Source organism: Muntiacus reevesi, chromosome 2 (assembly GCF_963930625.1).
Source record: "Muntiacus reevesi chromosome 2, mMunRee1.1, whole genome shotgun sequence".
Lineage (NCBI taxonomy): Eukaryota > Metazoa > Chordata > Mammalia > Artiodactyla > Cervidae > Muntiacus > Muntiacus reevesi.
In genome coordinates, this window is record NC_089250.1 from 58,549,212 (window position 1) to 58,568,913 (window position 19,702).

The following is a 19,702-nucleotide window of genomic DNA, read 5'->3' on the forward strand; positions in this document are numbered from 1 at the left end:
ACCGAGCTGAGCTCGCTGTGCTATATAGCAACTTCCCACTGGCTGTTTATTTTACACATGGTAGTGTGCATATGTGAATCCTACTCTCAATTCCTACTACCCTCTCTTCCGATGTTGAGTCTGTAAGTCTACTTTCTGTATCTGTGTCTCTATTCCTGTCCTGAAAATAGGTTTATTTGTACCATTTTTCTAGATTCCATGTCTCGCAAATAGATGGGGGAACAGTAGAAACAGTGGCTGACTTTAGTTTTGGGGGCTCCAAAATCACTGCAGATGGTGATTGCAGCCATGAAATTAAAAGACACTTACTCCTTGGAAAGAAAGTTATGACCAACCTAGACAGCATATTAAAAAGCAGAGACATTACTTTGTCAACAAAGGTCCGTCTAGTCAAGGCTATGGTTTTTCCAGTCGTCATGTATGGATGTGAGAGTTGGACTATAAAAAAAGCTGAGCACTGAAGAATTGATGCTTTACAACTGTGGTGTTGGAGAAGACTCTTGAGAGTCCCTGGGCTACAAGGAGATCCAACCAGTCCATCCTAAAGGACATCAGCCCTGGGTGTTCATTGAAAGGACTGATGTTGAAGCTGAAACTCCAATACTTTGGCCACCTGATGCGAAGACCTGACTCATTGGAAAAGACCCTGATGCTGGGAAAGATTGAGGGCAGGAAGAGAAGGGGACAACAGAGGATGAGATGGTTGGTTGGCGTCACCGACTCAATGGACACGGGTTTGGGTGGACTCTGGGAGTTGGTGATAGACAGGGAGGTCTGGTGTGCTGCAGTTCATGGGGTCGCAAAGAGTCAGACACAACTGACTGATGTCTTCTGTGACTTTGGGCAAATCATTTTCTTTTCTGGGTTTCAGTTTTCTCCTCTGTAAAATGGGGAGGATAATACTGCTGGCCTCACTGAAATCAAGTCTCAGCTGGCACACTCCTAACAGTAGTTGCCTTTACTCTGGGTTCATCTGTACATGGCACTATGATAAACTCATGAGACTTGAATTAACATACTTCTTCCTTGCAAGGTCGGAGGTGGTGTGACCCAGTTTTCAGTGGAGGCAGAGGTGGGCGAGCAGGGCTCCGTGAATGCTGGTGGCTGATGACCAGCTGCCTTGCCTTTTCCTGCCAAAGGAAATCACATACCTGGTTTCATGTTCTTAGTTCCCCGGATGAGCCCCTAGTTTGCTGCCGTCCCAAGCTAGTCCAGTTCAAAATTCCATCAGGATTTGGGAAAACAAAGGGGAAAAAAAAAAAAAAAACAATACCAGAGAGCCGGATAGGCCCCCACTCTGGGAAAACAGCAGAGAAAGGCAACCCGCAGAGGAGGGGCCCAACCAACTCCTGGGCGTCTTCTGCCCAGTGACCAGGTCTCCCAAGGACGAATCTTTGCCCTCATGGGGTTTATATTCCAGTAGGTTGGAGAAGGGGCGATACATAGTAACTACAACATTGAAAACAACCAAAACATGTATTCGTGCTCATGTATTTCTGCCAGCACTGCTTTGACTCATAATTTTCTCACCCTGTGAAGTGGATGGTATTAATATTATTTCTCAGTTCACCAAGAGGAAACAGAGGCACAGAGAGGTTAAGTGACTTACCTAAAGTCACACAGCTGATGAGTGGTGGAACCTGGATTTGACTCAGTAAACAGGTAAACAAGTAAATCAAAAATTCCTCTGTCCCAATGCCAAGAACTCATATACATTCCTCATGCATGAGATGAGGTTTCCGCCTCAGGGTATGGAGGTTGAGAGAGGTGAAGCTACCGGTACGGAGTCTCAGGGTCAGTGGTTGGGGAGTAAGATTTAGAGCCCACTGCCTCTAACTTGGGAGTTGGTCAAGACACTGCTGTACCTCAGGCTCTTCTCCCCAAAATCTACTTGCCCATTCCAGCCAAAGGCAGCCCCAGCACAATCTGCCTCAAGACAAGAACACGTTCTCATTACTGTCACAGCCCTGGAGCCAGGGCCACCCTAAGGTCCAGCACCCCTCCAGGCCCCAAGGGAGAAGGGAGGATGGGAGCCTGGCTGCGGCGCTCACTTCCCTAGCCTTGCAAGGATTTTCTCTGTCTCTAGAAACAGATTGAACTGGCTGCCTCCTCCCCAGCCTCACCCCACTGCCCCCCTCTCCGTTGCTCTGTCTAAGGTCACTCCGCTGTGTTCCAAGGCTAACACGAAACCAGAAGGGGTAGGTGGAGGGGGAGAAGGAGAAGGCGCTGGGGGCTGAAATTTGAGATCCCAGCCTTGCGGGGAGAGGTTGGAGAGAGACACGGAAAGACAGAGACAGAAAAAGAGAATTCAGTTGCCTTTGGTTTTCCGAAGCGGGCAGCTTGCGGGTTTGGGGTGTGTGTGTGTGTGTGTGTGTGTGTGTGTGTGTGTGAAGCGGGCAGCTTGCTGTGTGTGTGTGTGTGTGTGTGTGTGTGTGTCTTGTTTTCTTTCCTCCCCTCTGGCAGGGAGGCCAGGCCTCCACCGGATCATAAAAGGACTCAGAGGAGAGGCAGGCAGAGCCAGCCAGTGCAGGGAAATAGCAGCAGTGTGTGGACATGCATGAGGAGGCAGGAAGGGAAAGGGGGAAGAATAGAGGTGAGGGGGTGGCCGGGGGCGGGAGCGTGCGGCGGTGGGAGGAAGCGGAGCAGCTGTGGTATTTGGAGCAATTATAAATAGCCGCCTGGACAGAGCTTGGCCAAACAGGGCTTTGCAGCTGCGGCGGCTGTGCAGGCAAGCCTGGCCACTGTTGGCCAACGGCGGGTGCAAACAGTGCGCAGAGATAGGTGGCAGACAGGCCCAGCCCCGGGGCTCTGACTCGACACCCCTCGTCATCGCCACATCTCTGGATGCCCTCCCGACCAGCCATGCTGCTGGGTGGCCTCCTCCTCATCGTGGCCTCTACAACTGCGGCCCAGCGGAAGGGGCAGGAAACCGCCAGGCGCCACCGGGCCCACCGAGTCCAGCAGGGCCAATGCAGCTACACCTTCGTGCTGCCGGAGCCTGAGCCCTGCCCACCCACACCTAAGGTCTTCGGGAGTCTCCAGAGGGACTCCCCGGCGGCTACACTGAACCTAGGAGACTGGTCAAGACAGCGGATGCAACAGCTGGAAAAAATGCTGGAGAACAACACGCAGTGGCTGCAGAAGGTAAGGGCTGGGTCTGCAGGGCGGTGAGGGCAGCGAACAGCAGGTGGAGCATCTACCCCAGAGCCCTGCCCTGGACACAGATGACCAGGCTAATAGGGCCCTTGTCTCTGAATTGTACATATTGGAATGATGAGGCCCAGAGAGGGGCAGAGATGAGCCTGAGACCACACAACGAGACTGGGAGAAGTCAGAACTGGAAACCTAACTCCCCAACTGCCATTCATTCATCCAGTGTGGACAAGTCCCGTCTTAGGAGCAGCAAATGCAACAATAAGCAGAAGAGTACATTCCCTTCTGGACCAGTATAGGAAAGAGACAATAAAGGGATGAACAATATGTACTCTGTCAGAGGTGAAGCAAAGTGAGAAAGGGAAAAAGGCAAGGAGTGACAAGAGGTGGCTATTTGAAGTCAGATAATCAGAGAGGATGGGGCTTCCCTGGTAGCTCAGACGTTAAGCGTCTGCCTCCAATGTGGGAGACCCAGGTTCAATCCCTGGGTTGGGAAGATCCCCTGGAGAAGGAAATGGCAACCCACTTCAGTATTCTTGCCTGGAAAATCCCATGGACTGAGGATCCTGGTAGGCAGTCCGTGGGGTCACAAAGAGTTGGACACGACTGAGCGACTTCACTTCTTCACTTCAATCAGAGAGGATTTCTCAGAGGAGGTGACATTTGAGACCAGAGAACAAGTGAAGTGATGGAACAACCTGGGAAGGTTTCTGGGGGAAGGCTATTCCCAGCCAAGGGACCAGCAAGTGCAAAGGCTGTGTGGTGGGAATGTAGTTGGGGTACCTGGGGAACAGCAGCGTGGCTGGAACAGAGAAGGAGGGCGACAGAGGGTTGAGGGACAAAATCCAAGAGGTGAGGGGAGGGCAGACCATGTCAGGCCTTGAGGGCCACTGGAAGAACTTTGGCTCTTCCTCTGAGCTTCACAGGAGCCATCACAGGGTTTTGAGCAGGTGAGACACACCTGAGTTAGTTTTAACAGAATAGATTATAAGGGACAGATTTGATGCTGGGAACCCAAGGAAGAGACCACTGTAGCCACCAGGCAAGAAGTGATGGAGGCGTGAAGCAGGACAGGACAGCAGGAGGGGGTGTGGCCGGTCAGATTCTGGTATATTCCGAAGGGGAAGCTAATGGGCTCTGCTGATGAACTGGATATGGGGTGGCAGAGATGAGGGGGCTGAAGACCCCACTGCCATTTTGACCTGATGCTGGGGCCACTCTAGGGTCCCCTGTCCTCATTTTTTCAGCAGATATTCTGAGCATCTGCTGTGTGCCAGGCTCTAGGCAAGAAACCGAGGTGAACAGAGCAAGTTCAACCCTGAGTGGAGCGAGAAAAGCATCCTATGATGTCCAAGATGGGGAGCAGTCCCTCTTTATCCCATGGTTCAAATTGTTCAAACCGTTTGCCTGGTCAGAAATGTTTTGCTCCCCCAGTACATGCATATTTATTTAGTATTTGTGCACCCTATTAATATAATCTGTACAGGGTATGACACAAATGAAAACTTTGAGAAGATAACATGAAATCACATAAATTAGAGTTCCAGTGGCTTCCTCCTGTTTTCTAAAGGACGGCCTTTTGCATACCCTGGGTTGACCATCTCCCAGGTGGAGAGTTATACTTATCTAACCAAGCTGATTTGTGCACATACTCAAATACACACTTAAACTCCTGCTTCATTCCTGCCCTGACCATCTATCTCCTCAGCCTCCTATTCACCACCTTCCCATAGTCCCTGTCTACTTGCACCTCCTACCTTGCAACACTTACAGCTGCCACCATCCTACTCTTAGGTCCCCCCTCAAGGGAGCTCTTGGCCACATACACTGGATCGCAGAGGGCTCCATGCTGCCTGAAATCTGTGTGTCTTCCGGCAGCTGTTTCCAGTCCTGTAAGGGTCATGCCAAGCCTTGTCTCCTCCTCAGCCTCCATTTCACCATCCTCTCACCAGACCACGGATCTCCTACTTCAAATTACGGGGCCTACCCCACACTTGCAGATTCACCTATGCACCCACCAGTCCCCAGGGCCTTTCTCTAGCTCATGGGCCAAAGTCACTCTTTCACACCTGTGGGTCGCATCCCCTGCAACCCCTGAACCTCCTCAAATCAACCATTCCTCCTGTGTCTCTAACAACTCCTCCCTTTAGGCTGTTCCTTCCCCTCAGTCTTTAGTTGCATTTCCCGTGTTAAAGAAAGAAAGAAAGAGGAAGGGTAGAAGGAGGAGGAGAGAGAACAAGACCCTTCTCCAGCCTATACCTTCTGACTTCTGGCCTGGCTCTCAGAAGTGTACAAGCTCTGCCTCTGCTTCCTCCTCCATCCCATCCTTTCCCTAAGTAGCCTCCCACTTCCCATTTCCTACATCCAGTGGCCACCACTCAGTCTTCATCTTACTTGACCTCTTGGCAAATTTAGTATCGCTAACCAATACCATCCTTCCTGAAACTGTCTCCATCAGCCCGTCCTCATCTACCACTCTGACTGTTTTCCCTAACTCCATCCTGGATCAGTCACCTCCATCTCCTACTTGGATGGCCATCACAACTGCTGTCCTAGGCTCCATTTCCACCCAGACCCTAATAGTCCATTCTGTATTCAGCAGACAGAGGGGTCCTGTTAAAACCTAAGCTAGGTTAGTTTCTCCTCCAAACCCTCCTGGGGCTCCCACTCTCTTTAGTTATTCTTTTATTGAGCAAAATTCCTTGCTAGCTGCAACACCCCTCACCCAGACATGTAAGTAGCTCACTCCTGACCCACCTCAGGTCTGCTACTTAGACTTCACCTCCTCGGAAAGGCCCCTCCTGTCCACCACATTTAAAATAGCCACCCTCCTTATGGTCCATCCACCCAGCTTTGCTTTTCTCCCTTAGCACCTACCACCACCTGTTCTTAAAAACATTTCTTTTGGTCTGTGAGCTCTAAGAAGATAGGGGCCACATCGGTTTTGTTTGTTACTGGGTTCTCAGGGGCTTAGAACAATGCCTGGCACATAGTAGGTGCTCAATACATGTCTGTTGAATGGCTGGATGCACCATGGTCTTCCCATCTCTCAGGCCATTCCTGCTCCTCCCCTCCTCCTGAAACGCTGCTCTTTTCCAGGGCAGTCTGTTTGTTGCTTCCTCTCACAGTTTGTGGCACAACCCCCAGGGCTGCCCCCACCTCCAACACTCCCATAGCACCATCTCCTCCTGCTCCATGATGACATCAAACCAACATCTGAGGGGCTCCCGACCTCCCCTCTGAGGGCTCACAGATTCTCAACTCCGAAGCTGCCTGAAACTAAGATCTTCCCTCCCAGCCCCCACCCCATCTATTCTGCTGAAGGTAGTACCACCCAGACAGCAGGTCATCTGTGGCCCTGGGGTGTCCTTAACCCCACCCCACTCCCAGGCAGCAGGTCCTATCCATCCTGTCCCCTCAGCTTCTCAGCTCATCCTCCTGTCTTCCTCACTGCCCTGGCCCTTGTCACCTCTCTCCTGGACACTGCTCTCACCTTCCACCTGCTTTGTCTACCCCAAGCCTCACCCTCTCATCCCTCTTCAACTCCCCTGGGTGCCTGGTGCTTGGATAACATTGGTTGAACCAGATGATAGATTTAAACCAGTGGGTTTCAGGTTAGGAGGTCACCCAGCTCACCTCTTCATCTGGCAGTAGAGTGTCCTCTCCAAATAGCTGTCCACATAGCCTGATAATCCCGGGCAAGGCTCACCATGGAGCCCTGTGGGGTTAAAGAGTTCCCATGTGGGAATCAGGTGGATCTGAGTTTACATCCCAGCCCCAGCACTTACTTGCCACGTGGCTGTGGATGAGCAAGGCTCAGTTTTCCCTTCCTCGAAGTGGAGACAACAACAGTATGGTAGAGGGTTGGCTGCGAGGATCAGTGAGACCACTAACTCACCCCTCTCAGCTGCATGGGTAGCTCACCCAGGCAAGGATGCAGTAGCTAAACCAGCTATTACTTAATTCAGCATCATCTCTATAGGAGCCCTGCACCACTGGTTCTGGTCAAGTCAATACAAGGGTGGCAGCTAACTTGGGGCAGGGAGTGTCACTTGTCCATACTGGTGTTCTCTGCAGTCCCCAGTCCTACCCGATCTCTACTGGGGTCCAAGCAGAGGTTTGTCCTGCCATCTCCTGAGTGTGCTTGGGTTGCATGTTCCCTTCAGGCCATTTGATCTTTGGGTCACCACCAGGTCAGCCTGTGACAGTGGAGCATGCCCCAAGGTCAGACCCCATCAGCAGTCACTTTTCTCTGGGTCCCGTCACCTCTTTAGGCAGCAGCATAGCCTGGAAAGTGAGAGTCCCAACTCCGGAGCCCAACTTTTTGAATTCGAGACTCAATCTGCCCTTTTCTGACTGTGTAACCTGTGGCAAGTTGCTTCACCTCTCTGAATCTCCGTTTCCTCACCAATAAAATGCAGTGCCAACATTACCTACCTCTAAGAAGGTTTACTGAGATAATGCACATGAAGTCCTTGGCCCAGAACCTGTCATACAGTAAATTCTCAATCAATGTCGGCTGTTTCCATGAGGAACTCTCCTTGGAAAGAAACACAAATCCCGAAATTCTTGAGTCCTTCCTTCCCCAGATAAGACATGGGGCCGCTGGCTCAGGGGTATGAGGCACCTGAACAGTCATCTCTCTCCCTCCAATCAGGAATACTTGCTACCTTGTGACCATGACCTTCCTCTGGTTCTTCTCTCATGCATTCTCTTAGTCTGGGTTTGTCTCAGAGTCTTTGAAACTTGAGGGCCTCTTTTTGGCTTCTGCTATAATCTCTCAGAAGAGAAAAAAAAAGAGTTTTAAAATAGTCTCATCACCATTGCCATCGGGGATGACTGGGGAAGACCGGCCTCCCAGACTGAGCTCTCAGCAAGTTTCATTCAGCTGGGAAGTTACAGAGAAGAGCTTCCCTCCCTCATGTCCCCAATCCCTCTTCCTCTTTCCAGTCTAGTGTACAGATGAGCAAGCTCAGAGGCCAGAGAGGGGAAGGAACTTGCCAGAATGGCACAGCAGGGAGAACCAACGTCCACTTCTCCAAAGTCTGGGCTCCTCCTGCAACTCTGGAGGGTGTGAAGGAGGTGGGGGAGTCCAGATCTGAGACAATGGGGGTGCTCCCTTCGAGAATCCTGACCTCCCTAATACCCACTCTCTTCTTCCAGCTATTCGGCCTGTGCTCAGGGTGCATGGGGTGCCCCATCCCTGCTCCCTCTCCCCCTTCCTCATTCCCCTCCCCCTCCCTTCCTCCCACTGGTCTCCTTTTCCTCCACCCCCCCTCCTCCTGGAAGCCTCTGCCCCAATGACTCATGTCTGGAGTCATCAGCTCGGTGGGCTGCACATCAGCTCTTGGCTCTGCTCCACTCCTTCATCTGGGTGAAGAGCTGCAGCAGGAATGTTGAGGGGAACGGGGGGTGGGGGGGGGGCAGAGCCAGCTGGAGAGCAGGCATCCCTCGCTGGGCTGTGCAGCCAAGTGGTTAGTGCCTGGCTCCTGAGTCCCTCGCAGACTCAGGAATACTTGCTGTGAGTGTGAGACAAGAGAGTGAAAGCACCTACTCCTGACATTTGATGTGGGGCTAAGAGAGGCAGAGCCCGGAAAGCATCCGCCCAGAGCAGGTGCTTAATAAAGACCCACTCCTGTCCTGTCACCCCCCAGCGCCCCGGGCCTCTCAATCAGGAAGTGTCGCACTTGGTCCTCGTCGCATGAGAAGCGTGAGGAAACACAAGTCCCCAGGCTCCTGTCCCACCCTCAGCACCTGAGGGCAGCAGAGCTTCCGCTGAGTCTCCAGGGTCCCAGGAGCAGGGCAGACTCTGAACTGCCAAACCCGGGGGCCCTCTACTTTCTCGTCTATACCAAGAACAGCTAGCCCTCTCTGCTTGTCTTCCTGTGTATCTCCGCCTCTCTATTTCTGTCTCTGTGTCTCTCTGTCTCTCGTCCTGTGGCTCTCACGGTGGCCTGACTCACCTTCTCTAAGTCTGCGGGTGCCCGTCACTAGCATTCTGTCTCCTGTCTGGCTGGCGTCTCCCTAGCTTTCTCCCTGTCTCACACGCAGGCTCCCCCTGGTCCGCCCACTCCTATGCCACCCATCTCTCCTGCCTTTACCTCTCGGGGTGTCTGCATGCTCCGTCCACACTGGAGGACATCCCAGCACTATGGCCAGCACCCCACTCCCAGCTAGGCTCAGCTGGGACCTCCTTCTTTTCCCCTTCTGTGCCCAAAGCCAAGCAGAGGAGGGTCAGGGGCTGGACAGGAGCCCCCCAGCCTCTGTTGTTCTCTCCGGGACCCTGACGTCAAACCTCAGAATAACTCAGCCCCTCGGCCCAATGGTCGTAAGGCCTTGCCTGGCTGGATGTGGGTCAGAAGCGCGTCCAGCGGGAGCACAGCGTGGGGTCCTGCCCCAGCCCAAGATCCTCCCAAACTGGCCAGGACTCCCAACTGCCCTGGCCTCCCCAGGCTGCCCGTAAATTCTTGGCATTTTCGGCCTTTGGTTATCCAAACAAGAAATGGATCTCGGCTGCCGAACAAAATGTCTTGGGGTTTGATTTCCTAACCTCACTGCTGGCTCCTCTAGACAGTTCAGGGCTGGGAGAGGGGGTGGGGAGAACAGCATCTGCTTCTTGGAAGAATGCTTCTCCCTTTTCCAAGAAGGGAGCCTAGAAACAGCTGGCACAGATGCCCTGGGCCTAGGGATGACCAGGGGGCAGCAGCAGCGCAGCCCCTCACTCGGGATTCCCCAGAGGAACTGGCCGGCCCTGTACTTCTGGCTCTCTCCTCCCGGTCCCCAGAGCTCAGCCGGGCTGGAATATACACAGATCCTCTCTCCCCTTCATTCCTTGAGCGGGAAATGTGAGAAAACAGGCCCCAGGTCTGCCCTTAAGCCTGTACCTCTGCCTAGACGCTGGCCTCTGAGTGTTTGCTTAGCCCTGAAGTTGGCTCTGAAATGCCTGGAATGGAGCCTGAATCAAGGGCCATGCCCCAGAGGGCTTGCCAACCAGCTGTGGGCCCTGGGGAAGCCACTTGCCTCAAATAGTGCCTCTGCAAAGTGGAATTTAAAATACTGCCTCCCAGCGAGAGGGTAGGATAAAGAAATAGACCAGGAGTTATGGCTGGCATTTATGAAGCCCTTCCTGTGTGCCAGACACTGTCCTTTGTGCCCTGTGAGAATGATTGCAATGAATTGTCACAATGAGCCTATAAAGGAAGATTGCCTGTCCATTCGCAGATGAAAAAACAAGAGGTGGTGACTTGCCCAAGGTCCCATGACCAGGAAAGGTGGGTCATGTTCACCCTTAGACTGTCTAATGCCAGAAACCACACTCTCAGCACTTACCCCAGTTCCTGGCTAATCGACAAGACCCATCCATTGTGTCCTGGTTCCCGGGTACTCAGCTGGGGCCTGGGGAGCAGAGGTCCTTGGCCGCCAGAGGGGAAACTCACAGGGGTTAGATCTTCCCCTTCCCCCAGGAGGCCCTCAGTCAAGGAGAACTTGTGCCAGAGAAGATTCACATAGCACCTCAGTCTTCAAGGACAGCCCTTGAGAGCTGAGTGGACTCCAAACCTCTATCTAGGCGTCCTCACTGTTGCAACCTCCCTCCTTGTACCAGGGCCTGGGGTAAATCCAACAGAAACTGACCATGAGCCTTGGGGTCCCACTGACTCAATCTGAATCCCACCTCCACTGCTTGCTGGCTGTGTGTTCTCACTTTGCCAGTTTGTGCCTCAATTTTCTTGTCTGTGAAACAGGGACAATAGTAGAAGTCACTTTGCAGGTTGTCATGGAGATTAAATGAATGAATATACATGCAGGACTGAAGACAGTGCCTGACAGAGCCCAGGAAAGCAAGCTGTTGTAAACACACTGGGGGAACTTCCCCAGCAGTCCAGTGGTTAAGACTTCGCCTTTCAGTGCCTTTCAGCCAAGATCCCACATGCCTTGCTGACAAAACACCACAACATAAAACAGAAACTATATAGCAGCAAATTCAATAAAGACTTTAAAAATGGTCCACATTTTTTTTTAATCTTCAAAAAAAAAAAGAAAGGAAGAAAGAAAGGAAAACATACTGAGGATGCTCGGCCCAGGAAAGGAATCCATCTTGGAATCAGCACAGGAATGCCAACTTTTCTGCATCCTGCCTGTGTGATCTTGGGAAAAGTCCCTTTTTCTGCTCCCTGGGCCTCGGTTTCCTCTTCTTCAAAGTTGGGGGTGGTGGTGCATGAATCCAAGCACCTCAGGTGAGGACAAAATGAAGTAAAGCATGTAGAGACCTGGTGGGGTAGGCAGGTGAGGAGATGACTGGGGCTTGAGGCTGAAAGTAAAACTATGTCCCTTGGCCAGAGGAACAGAGCCTCAGAAGCTTAGAATGGAGGAGACTTGTGGCCCTTCGCTCCTGACTCCAGTCCAGCACTCGTTGGTCTGCTAAATGAGGCTGAAGAAAGGAAGGTGATTCCCAGGCAGCTGAGGGGAACCCCCACAGGAAAGCTCTGCAAAAGCTGTAAGTGGGCCCCCCAGGCAAAGAGATGAGCTGGAGAGAGGCTGCAGATGAGGGGCTGGGGCCTCTTCCTCCAGAGTCATGCTGACCTGGGGTCCAATCCCAGCTCAACCTCTTGCCAACAGCCCTAGTTGTTTTCCTCAGGTTATGACTAATTTTCAGCATGCAAATATTGAGAAATATGGAATTGTGTGAAGACGCAGAGGGGGAAAAAAATCATTGTCATCACTATCCCCTGGTTATTTCCTTGCTGTTCATTCTGTGCATTTTAAATGGTTACTGAAATGTTTCAGATGGATGAAAAGGTAGAGAGAAAGATTAGATGAAATTTCTTGTCCCTAAAAACCAGCTTAAGTAACAAAACTTCATCAATCCCTTTAAGCCCCTGCCCCACTCCTGCCTCCTTCCCCCACCAGAGATAGCTACTGTGAATTCTGTGTTACTGATCCCTTACTCCAGGTCCCTGGAGTAAGTGGTCACATCCTGTGTAAGTGGTCACACTGTCCATCTGTTTCTACAATTTGCTTTTGTTCGCTCAACCTTGCATCTGTGAGATTTATAGCTCCGAAAATGTGCGAAAAGCCTGAGTCTCAGGTTTTCCATCTGTGAACTGGGGACAATGGTAAGTACATGCCTGAGTTTGCTGTGAGGCCCAAATAACCAGTGCCTGCTGAGGTCTGGGAGCGTGTCTGGCACCACATCTGCTTGTAGGGAAATCAGAAATTCTGCTACCGCTTCTTCTGTCTTCCAGAAGACTCCACACACTGTCTTCTGAAGCCACTCCAGCGACTCCACACACTGTACTGTCTCTGTGCCAGGCACTAGTACACATATTTTACAAACATGACTCATTAAACCTCACAACATCCTGAAAGGTGAGCATTGTTATGATCTCCACTTATTGTGGGGAAACTGAGGCCCAGAGAGTTTATACATCTGGGAAGTGAGGGAGGTGGGCTTGAACCCAGGCAAGCCGGTTCCAGACCTCACACTCTTAATCACTACACAGACTGCCTCTCCCTGCTGCCCATTTTACAGATGGGTACACTCCCCTAGGCAGGAGGAGTGACTTGACTACATTCACCCCGGGGTCATTGTTAGGGACAACTTTGCTTCTCCTCCCTAGTGCTGAGAGGACACACAACACGTCAGGAAACTCATGAAAAAGCCATATGTCCTTACAGTTAGAAAACTCTGGGATTGTGTGCACACACATGTGTGCACAGTTCCGAACTTAATTTGCCAGGTGGAGTGTTCATTCCTCCATGTGCTTAATCACCCCCTCCACTGATGTTAGGGCTTCTCTGATGGCTCAGACAGTAAAGAATCCGCCTGCAATGCGGGAGACCTGGGTTCTAACCCTGGGTTGGGAAGATCCCCTGGAGGAGGGCATGGCAATCCACTCCAGTATTCTTGCCTGGAGCATCCCATGGACAGAGGAGCCTGATGGGCTACAGTCCGTGGGGTTGCAAAGAGTCGGACATGACTGAGCAACTAAGCATAAGCAGAAGCCATTGATGTTTACCACGAGCTTACCTGCTAGTCACTGTGCAGATGGTGAAAATTCAACAGTAAGCAAGGAAGACCTGGTCTTTTGCCCTCCAGGAGCAGCAGCAAAGACACTAACCTGGTAATTTCTCATGTGTACTGATCAACCATGATATTAATACATGCTGTGAAGAAGGGGCTCACCTGTTGTAGGAGTAAATAATAAGGGGCCCAACCTTGATGGAGGAATGGTTCCAGGAAGAAGAATAGAGCTGGGAATCTAAAGCGTAGATTAAGAGTTCTTAGGCAAGGAAATAAAGGGAAAAACATTTCAAGCACAGGGACCAGCAAGTGCAAAGGTCCTGAGGTAGAACAGAACAAAGGGATTTCGAGGAAGTAAAAAATGTTCACAGTAGCTGGAATGCAGAGAGTTAGGAGAATGTGGCCCAGATGAGACCAACCTCCCCAGATCTTACCCTGCTCTTGAGGCTCTGGGGTGCTGGAAACTGACATGGTCACTTTTCTGTCCCACCCCCAGTGATAGGCAGTGGCTATGGACATCTGGAACTGCTCCTCTCCTCCTTGCCTGACCTTGGTTCTATCCTTGTCACCCTGTCTTCAGGGCCAGCCTTACCCACCAGTGATGGGTGAGTAGAAAGAGCTTAGCCATTGGATTCAGTTCCTTACTTACCAGCTGTGGGTAACGCTTGGCCTCTCTGGGTCTCAGTTTAAACTCATTTGTCAAGAGGGGAGCAATCGCTCTTTTCCTCCAGGCTGCAGAGGAGGAAGACCAGACGAGGGCAGAGTTACCCACCAGATTTCCTCAGACAGGAAAGCCTGGTGCTACCTGGGGGAGATACTCCAGCAAGGCTTCCCTAAGTGAATCATTCCCAGAGAACCTGGACTTGCCCCAGTGAGCTGTTTGTCCTTGGACAAGTCGCTTGACCTCTCTGTGCCTCATCTGTAAAATAGGTAGATAGTATCTCCTACCACAGAGGATGGTAACAGGGATTTAACACACATAGTGGCTAAAACAGTGTCCAGCACAAAATAAGTACTAAGTAGACATTTGCCAAGCATAATGGACACACCATCCCCTCCAGGTAAGGGCTGATGCCCAAGTGGCGGGGAGGTAAGCAACTGCACAAAACATCACCCTGTTGTTTCAACTCCCGGCTCCTACACTTGGGAGAGTAAGAAGGACTCATCTGCTGGGCCTCATTGTTGACAGTGCTCCCAAGATCAAGGTTTCGACATAGACAACCATAAAGGGACAGCTGAGGCCTAGGCCCTGCCTGCCCTGCCCCAGCTGACAAGAAGCACCGACATCCAGGCAGCAGAGGGGCCCACGCCAGCCCCTCTGTGAGGAAGGATCAGTGAGCCCCATTTTCTGATGAGGCCACTGAGGCCCAGAGAAGCTCCGTCACTGGTCCGTCCATAAAGGACACGGCAAAGCAGTGATGGAACCAGCGCCTGACTCAGTGCCGTGCGCCAGGCCCACGCTAGGCTCAACGCTGCAGCTGGAAGCTTGGTGGAGCCAGGCCTGTGCCGGGAATCCGGGAATTGCAACTTAAGCTAAGAGCTGAAAAGCGCATCCCTCCTCTACAGGCTGTTGGTGCAGGACACTCCCCAGGCCTGGCTCCCTGCCCACTCACTCCACTGAGCCCTGACCCAGAAGGAAAACAACATGATCTTTTGCAGCGAGGAACACAGCCGAGGAAGGCTGGGTCTGGCTGCTTGAAAGAAACAAGACAAATCCCCTCTGCCTTGAGCCCAGGGGTCAGGGCCTGTGTGAACCCAAGGGGATGGGAGGGGCTGGAGATGGGCAGAGGAGGGGCCAACCTTGACCGTCAAGTCCACAGATACAACGTTAGTTCCATTGGGAAAATGAAACTAGTTAGTTCCTTTGGGAAACTGTAGCCTGGAGGTGACAGGGTGGGATGTGATGTGTCAGGCAAGGGGAGTGGGCCGCCTGTGAGCAGGAGTGTCTGACTTCCGTGACCTCTGCGAAAGCAGTAGAGTACTTATCAAGCATGGCAAAACAAGTCACCCTAAGGCATTCAGCAAGTTGGGCTTCCCTGGTGGCTCGGTAAAGAATCTGCCCACAATGCAGGAGATCCAGGTTCGATCCCTGGGTTGGGAAGATCCCCTGGAGAAGGAAAGGGCAACCCACTCCAGTATTCTTGCCTGGAGAATCCCATGGACAGAGGAGCCTGGCGGGCTACAGTCCCTGGGGTCGCAAAGAGTCGGAAACAACCAAACAACTAAGACTTTCACGTTCACACTTTCATTTAGCAAGTTAATTGAACCCACAAACATTTATTATCTCTCACAGTCAGGAATCAGGAGCAGCGTAATAAGGCAGTTCTGACGTGGGTCTTTTTTCTAGGCGGTTATATTCGAGTGTTAGCCAGGGCTGCAGTCATCTGAAGGCTCGACTGGGACTGGAGGATCAGCCTCTAAGGTGGCCCTAGCACAGGGCTGGGAGGGAGTGCCGGCCTGTGGTGGGAGGCCTCTGTTTCTCTCCAGATGGGTTCTCAGGACTGCTTGAGGGTCCTCAGGACATGGTGTCCAGCTTCCTCCAGAGCAAGAGATTCAGGAGTGACAAAGCAGTAGCCACGATGTGATGATGTCAGCACGGCTCACCACCACCACATCTACAGTATCCTGTTGTTCACACTGGCCAGTCTGATGACACAGGGGCATGAGAACTGGGAGGGGAGGAGATCACTGGGGCTGCCTTGGAGTCCGGAGGCCACAAGCAGCCCACTAAAGTGCTGACAGCCGTGGTCTTGGGAGCCCGAAGGCCTGGTCCCGAGTCAGCCTCTGCCACTCACAAGCTGTGAGACTTGGGCAACCGGTTTGGCCTCTCTGTGCTCCTTTTCCTTGGCTGTGAAATGGGGGCGATGAGACAGCCAAGATCTAAACAGACCAAATAAGGCCCTCGGGGCCATGCCTGGCACCACCTCTGAAGCAGGAACAAGCCTCCTCTGCTCAATGCTCTCCCCCCAATTCCCTGCATGGGTCCCAGCGCTTCTGAATGAGTTTCCTCAACAGACAAATAAGCCCCAAGACTACGTCAGGTTTCTGGAACGTTCTCCTTCAGATGCCCCAAGCTGTCTCTCTCCCTTGCTCTGAGCCTCCCTCTGCTCCTCCCCCCTCCCTCCAGCTTCCCCTTTCCTTCCTGCCCTTGGACTAGTGGTCTCTCCAAACTCTCAGTGCCTCTCACAGGGATCCAGGGGGAGCTGGGGCTGAGTCAGAGTGTCCAAGCTTATTTCTAGCACCCAGACTAATATTCCGTGGAAATCTGGTGCCCTTTACATAAAATGAACCCATGTGTTGTTTTTTTTTAAACAAATAGTTATTCAGCCCCTCTGATTTGTTACTGAGTTGGTATAGCTACTGGCACTGCTTGAGGCACAGAGGGTGTAGACATGAACAGGGCACCCCTGTGCTCCTGCGGTTGACATTCCCGTGGAGGGAGAGAGGCGAATAGGAAACGACTGCAGTGATTTCAGACACGAGACACGCTGTGACGAAAGCGCAGTCATGGCAGCTGTAGTATGGCTGGGGGTGCACTTACCTTTGATGGGGTGGCCATCAGAGGAGGTGACACTTGTGGGCAGACCTGAAAGTCAGAAGGGAGCTGACAGGAGAAGCTCTGGAAGCTCCTGCAATTGGGGCATGTGGATGTGTGTTGGAGGATTTGAGGAGGTAACACCCCAGCTCTGTGGCCAGACCCCAGCATCCCTCTTCCAAACGCAGTGTGAGAACCACAGACACAACCCTCTGCCCAGAGCAGTTCGTCCAAATCTCAAGTGTTCTTATCCTTTAAAGAGCCCGCTATGGTTTGAGGGATTTATCCCCAAGCAGCATTGCAGAGGGATTAGTGACAAGTGGGCAGGATGTTCCCAGCAGCCCTGATGTGATGGCAAATGCCTGGAAATGATCTGCAGACCCAGTGATAGGGGACCAGAGGGGCAAACGATGGGGCACTTCAAACAGCAAGGCAAGTTCCTCTTGATGAACATAGAGCAATGTTCTGCCCGTAGTCCGAGTCCCCGGTCGGGAAAGAAGACTCCTCGAAACAATGCAACTCGCAATAGGGGAATTTATTACTGACTCAAGCCAGGGCCTCCCGCCCTCACCAGGTGTGTGAGGACGAAAGGCCCCGAGCCCCAGTTCTCTCAGATATTTATTAGGTCAAAATAAGCAGCCGGTAGTTGGCGCAATTGGATTGGTTACACAGTGGGTAGTTGGCGCAAGCGGATTGGTTACACAGTTGTAACGTAATTTTTGTTGGCCCAACGTGGGGCTTTCAGCTTTCCCCTGATAGGTTCCCTTTTTTCTGGCTAGGCATATGTTGATTGGCTGGCTCCAGGAGGCCTGATAATTATGTTACCCCGGGAAACCAGGCCTACTCCTAATCTAGGCTCCCTGTCATGGCATTAGCCGTGACAGCCTCACATTTCCCCCCTGTCTTTGTACTTTTGTAGAGAAATCTTTCTCTTCACCCTGTGAAACTGACTGATGTTGTTGTCTCAATACCATAATTTGGATGATATTTAGGCGCTCCCTAATAAATGAGACCAGTCAGTTTAAAATGCATGGACCAAAGGTCAGTAACAATATTAATACTATGAGTGGACCCAAGAGGGTGGAAATCAAAGTGGTCAACCAGGCGGAGCGCTGAAACCAAGATTCAAACCAGGCTTGTTGGGCTTCTCGTTCTCTCTTCTGCTGGGCTAGTCCCTCTCTTACTTTCTGGAGAGATTTTTGTCTAAACCTCTCCTATTCTGTAGCCAATGGACTGTTCCCGTGGTTTCGCAACCCCAAGCGGCGCAATAAAAAGAGTCAATTTTCCCACAATTTTCAATTTGGTTCTGATCCCTTTTTCCCTCTGGGCAGACATAGACAGGCACCTGTTCGTAGTACTATGGGCCTTTTTGCTCACAGTTACGGGTGAACAGACCGAAAGAGCCGTGGGCAAAGAACTTGGTCAGTTGGTGTGGACCAAACCCACTACAGTCAGCCGCCAGCACGCACAAATCAAAGGTCAGTACTGGCCACTATGTCCCTTTGGGGGCCACGTTGGAGCTCGAATTAAGCACTTCTCCAGTCTCAGGATTGTAGATCACCCAAGTCAGGTTAGCTGGCTGATGGGGGTTGTGGCTGGTTGCTCCTGGGCCGATGAAAACTGTTATCAGCAGGAGAGTATATGGCTGATTCATGTCAATGTATGACAAAACCCACTGAAATGTTGTGAAGTGATTGGCCTCCAACTAATAAAATAATATTTAAAAAAAAAAAAAAAAAAGAGGGCTCTCCTCATACGAGTTTCAGTTTTAAAGGATTTGACGGATGAGGTCTTGCCTCCAATTCTGCTTGCGTCTTTTCCTGTTCTTCCGGGGTGGCTTGCCGCACGTGATTGCAGTGAACCCAGGGCCCGATCCCGGCGACCTTAACAGCAGTAGGAGTGGTGAGGAGAACAACATAAGGGCCTTTCCATCTAGGTTCTAATGCTTTAGATTGGTGTCGTTTTACCCAAACCCAATCACCCCGGCCAATATTATGTGAGGGGATGGTCCCCTTGCTTGTTCTCTCGTGTATCTCTCGAATTAATTTCCAAACATGGCTATGCACCTTACTTAATGCCATCAGTGTTTGCTGGAATTGTCCCAAGGTAGGGCGTGGTAGGCATTTTCCCTCGAATATAGGACACACAGGAGGGGGTCTTCCATACAGAATCTCAAAAGGGGTAAGATTCAGCTTGTAAGGGGTGTTATGCGCTCAAAAGAGCGAGAAGGGAAGGAGAGTCACCCAGTCCCTGCCAGTCTCTATTGCCAACTTTGTCAAAGTTTCTTTTAGGATCCGATTCATTCTCTCAACCTGTCCTGAGCTCTGGGGATTATATTCACAATGTAACTTCCATTTCATCCCCAGAGCTTGGGCCAGCCCTTGTACAATCTGGCTCACAAAGGCAGGTCCATTATCTGAGCCCATAGTCACTGGCAGCCCGTACCTAGGCACTATCTCCTCTAAGATCCTTTTAGCAACCACTGCTGCTGTCTCTCCCTTAGTGGGGAAGGCGTCTACCCACCCCGAGAAGGTATCTACCAGAGCCAACAGATAGCGATACCCATACTTGCCTGGTCTTACCTCAGTGAAATCTCTCTCCCAGTGTTGCCCTGGCTCTTCCCCTCGGTACCTCGTTCCAGTGTGCTGCCTTTTCCCTGTCCTCATCAGCTGGCACGCTTTGCAAGCCTGGATTATCTCTCGTACAGTTGCATTTTGTCGAGGGAACCTCAGGCAGGCCGTCTGGAGAAGTGTCAAGGTCTTTTTTTCCCCCAAGTGTGTAGTTGTGTGCAGGTGTTCACAGAGGTGACGACCCAGGATGGCAGGCAATATCAGGTTGTTGTTTTGATCTCGATACCAACCATCTTTGTCATCCTTCTGGAGGATGGTATCCTCGTTAATCCAAACGAGGTCAGGGAGGGAATAGTCGGGGACTGGGGGCAGAGTCCCCATACCAGGAGGTGGAAGTCCCATGGCTAATATGGGGGCGGCGTA

General features: G+C 51.7%; 1 protein-coding gene across 2 annotated transcripts in view; it reads left to right on the forward strand.

The window, feature by feature from the left end:
- Positions 1–2,613: 2,613 nt before the first annotated feature.
- The window catches only part of ANGPT4 (angiopoietin 4), a 47,969-nt gene continuing 30,880 nt past the window's right edge, over positions 2,614–19,702 (forward strand). For both annotated transcript variants that reach the window (XM_065921763.1, XM_065921765.1), the window contains exon 1: positions 2,614–3,144. In XM_065921763.1, coding sequence (XP_065777835.1) covers positions 2,845–3,144 — 300 coding nt within the window. In that variant the 5' untranslated portion in view covers positions 2,614–2,844. The remainder of the gene's footprint in view (positions 3,145–19,702) is intronic.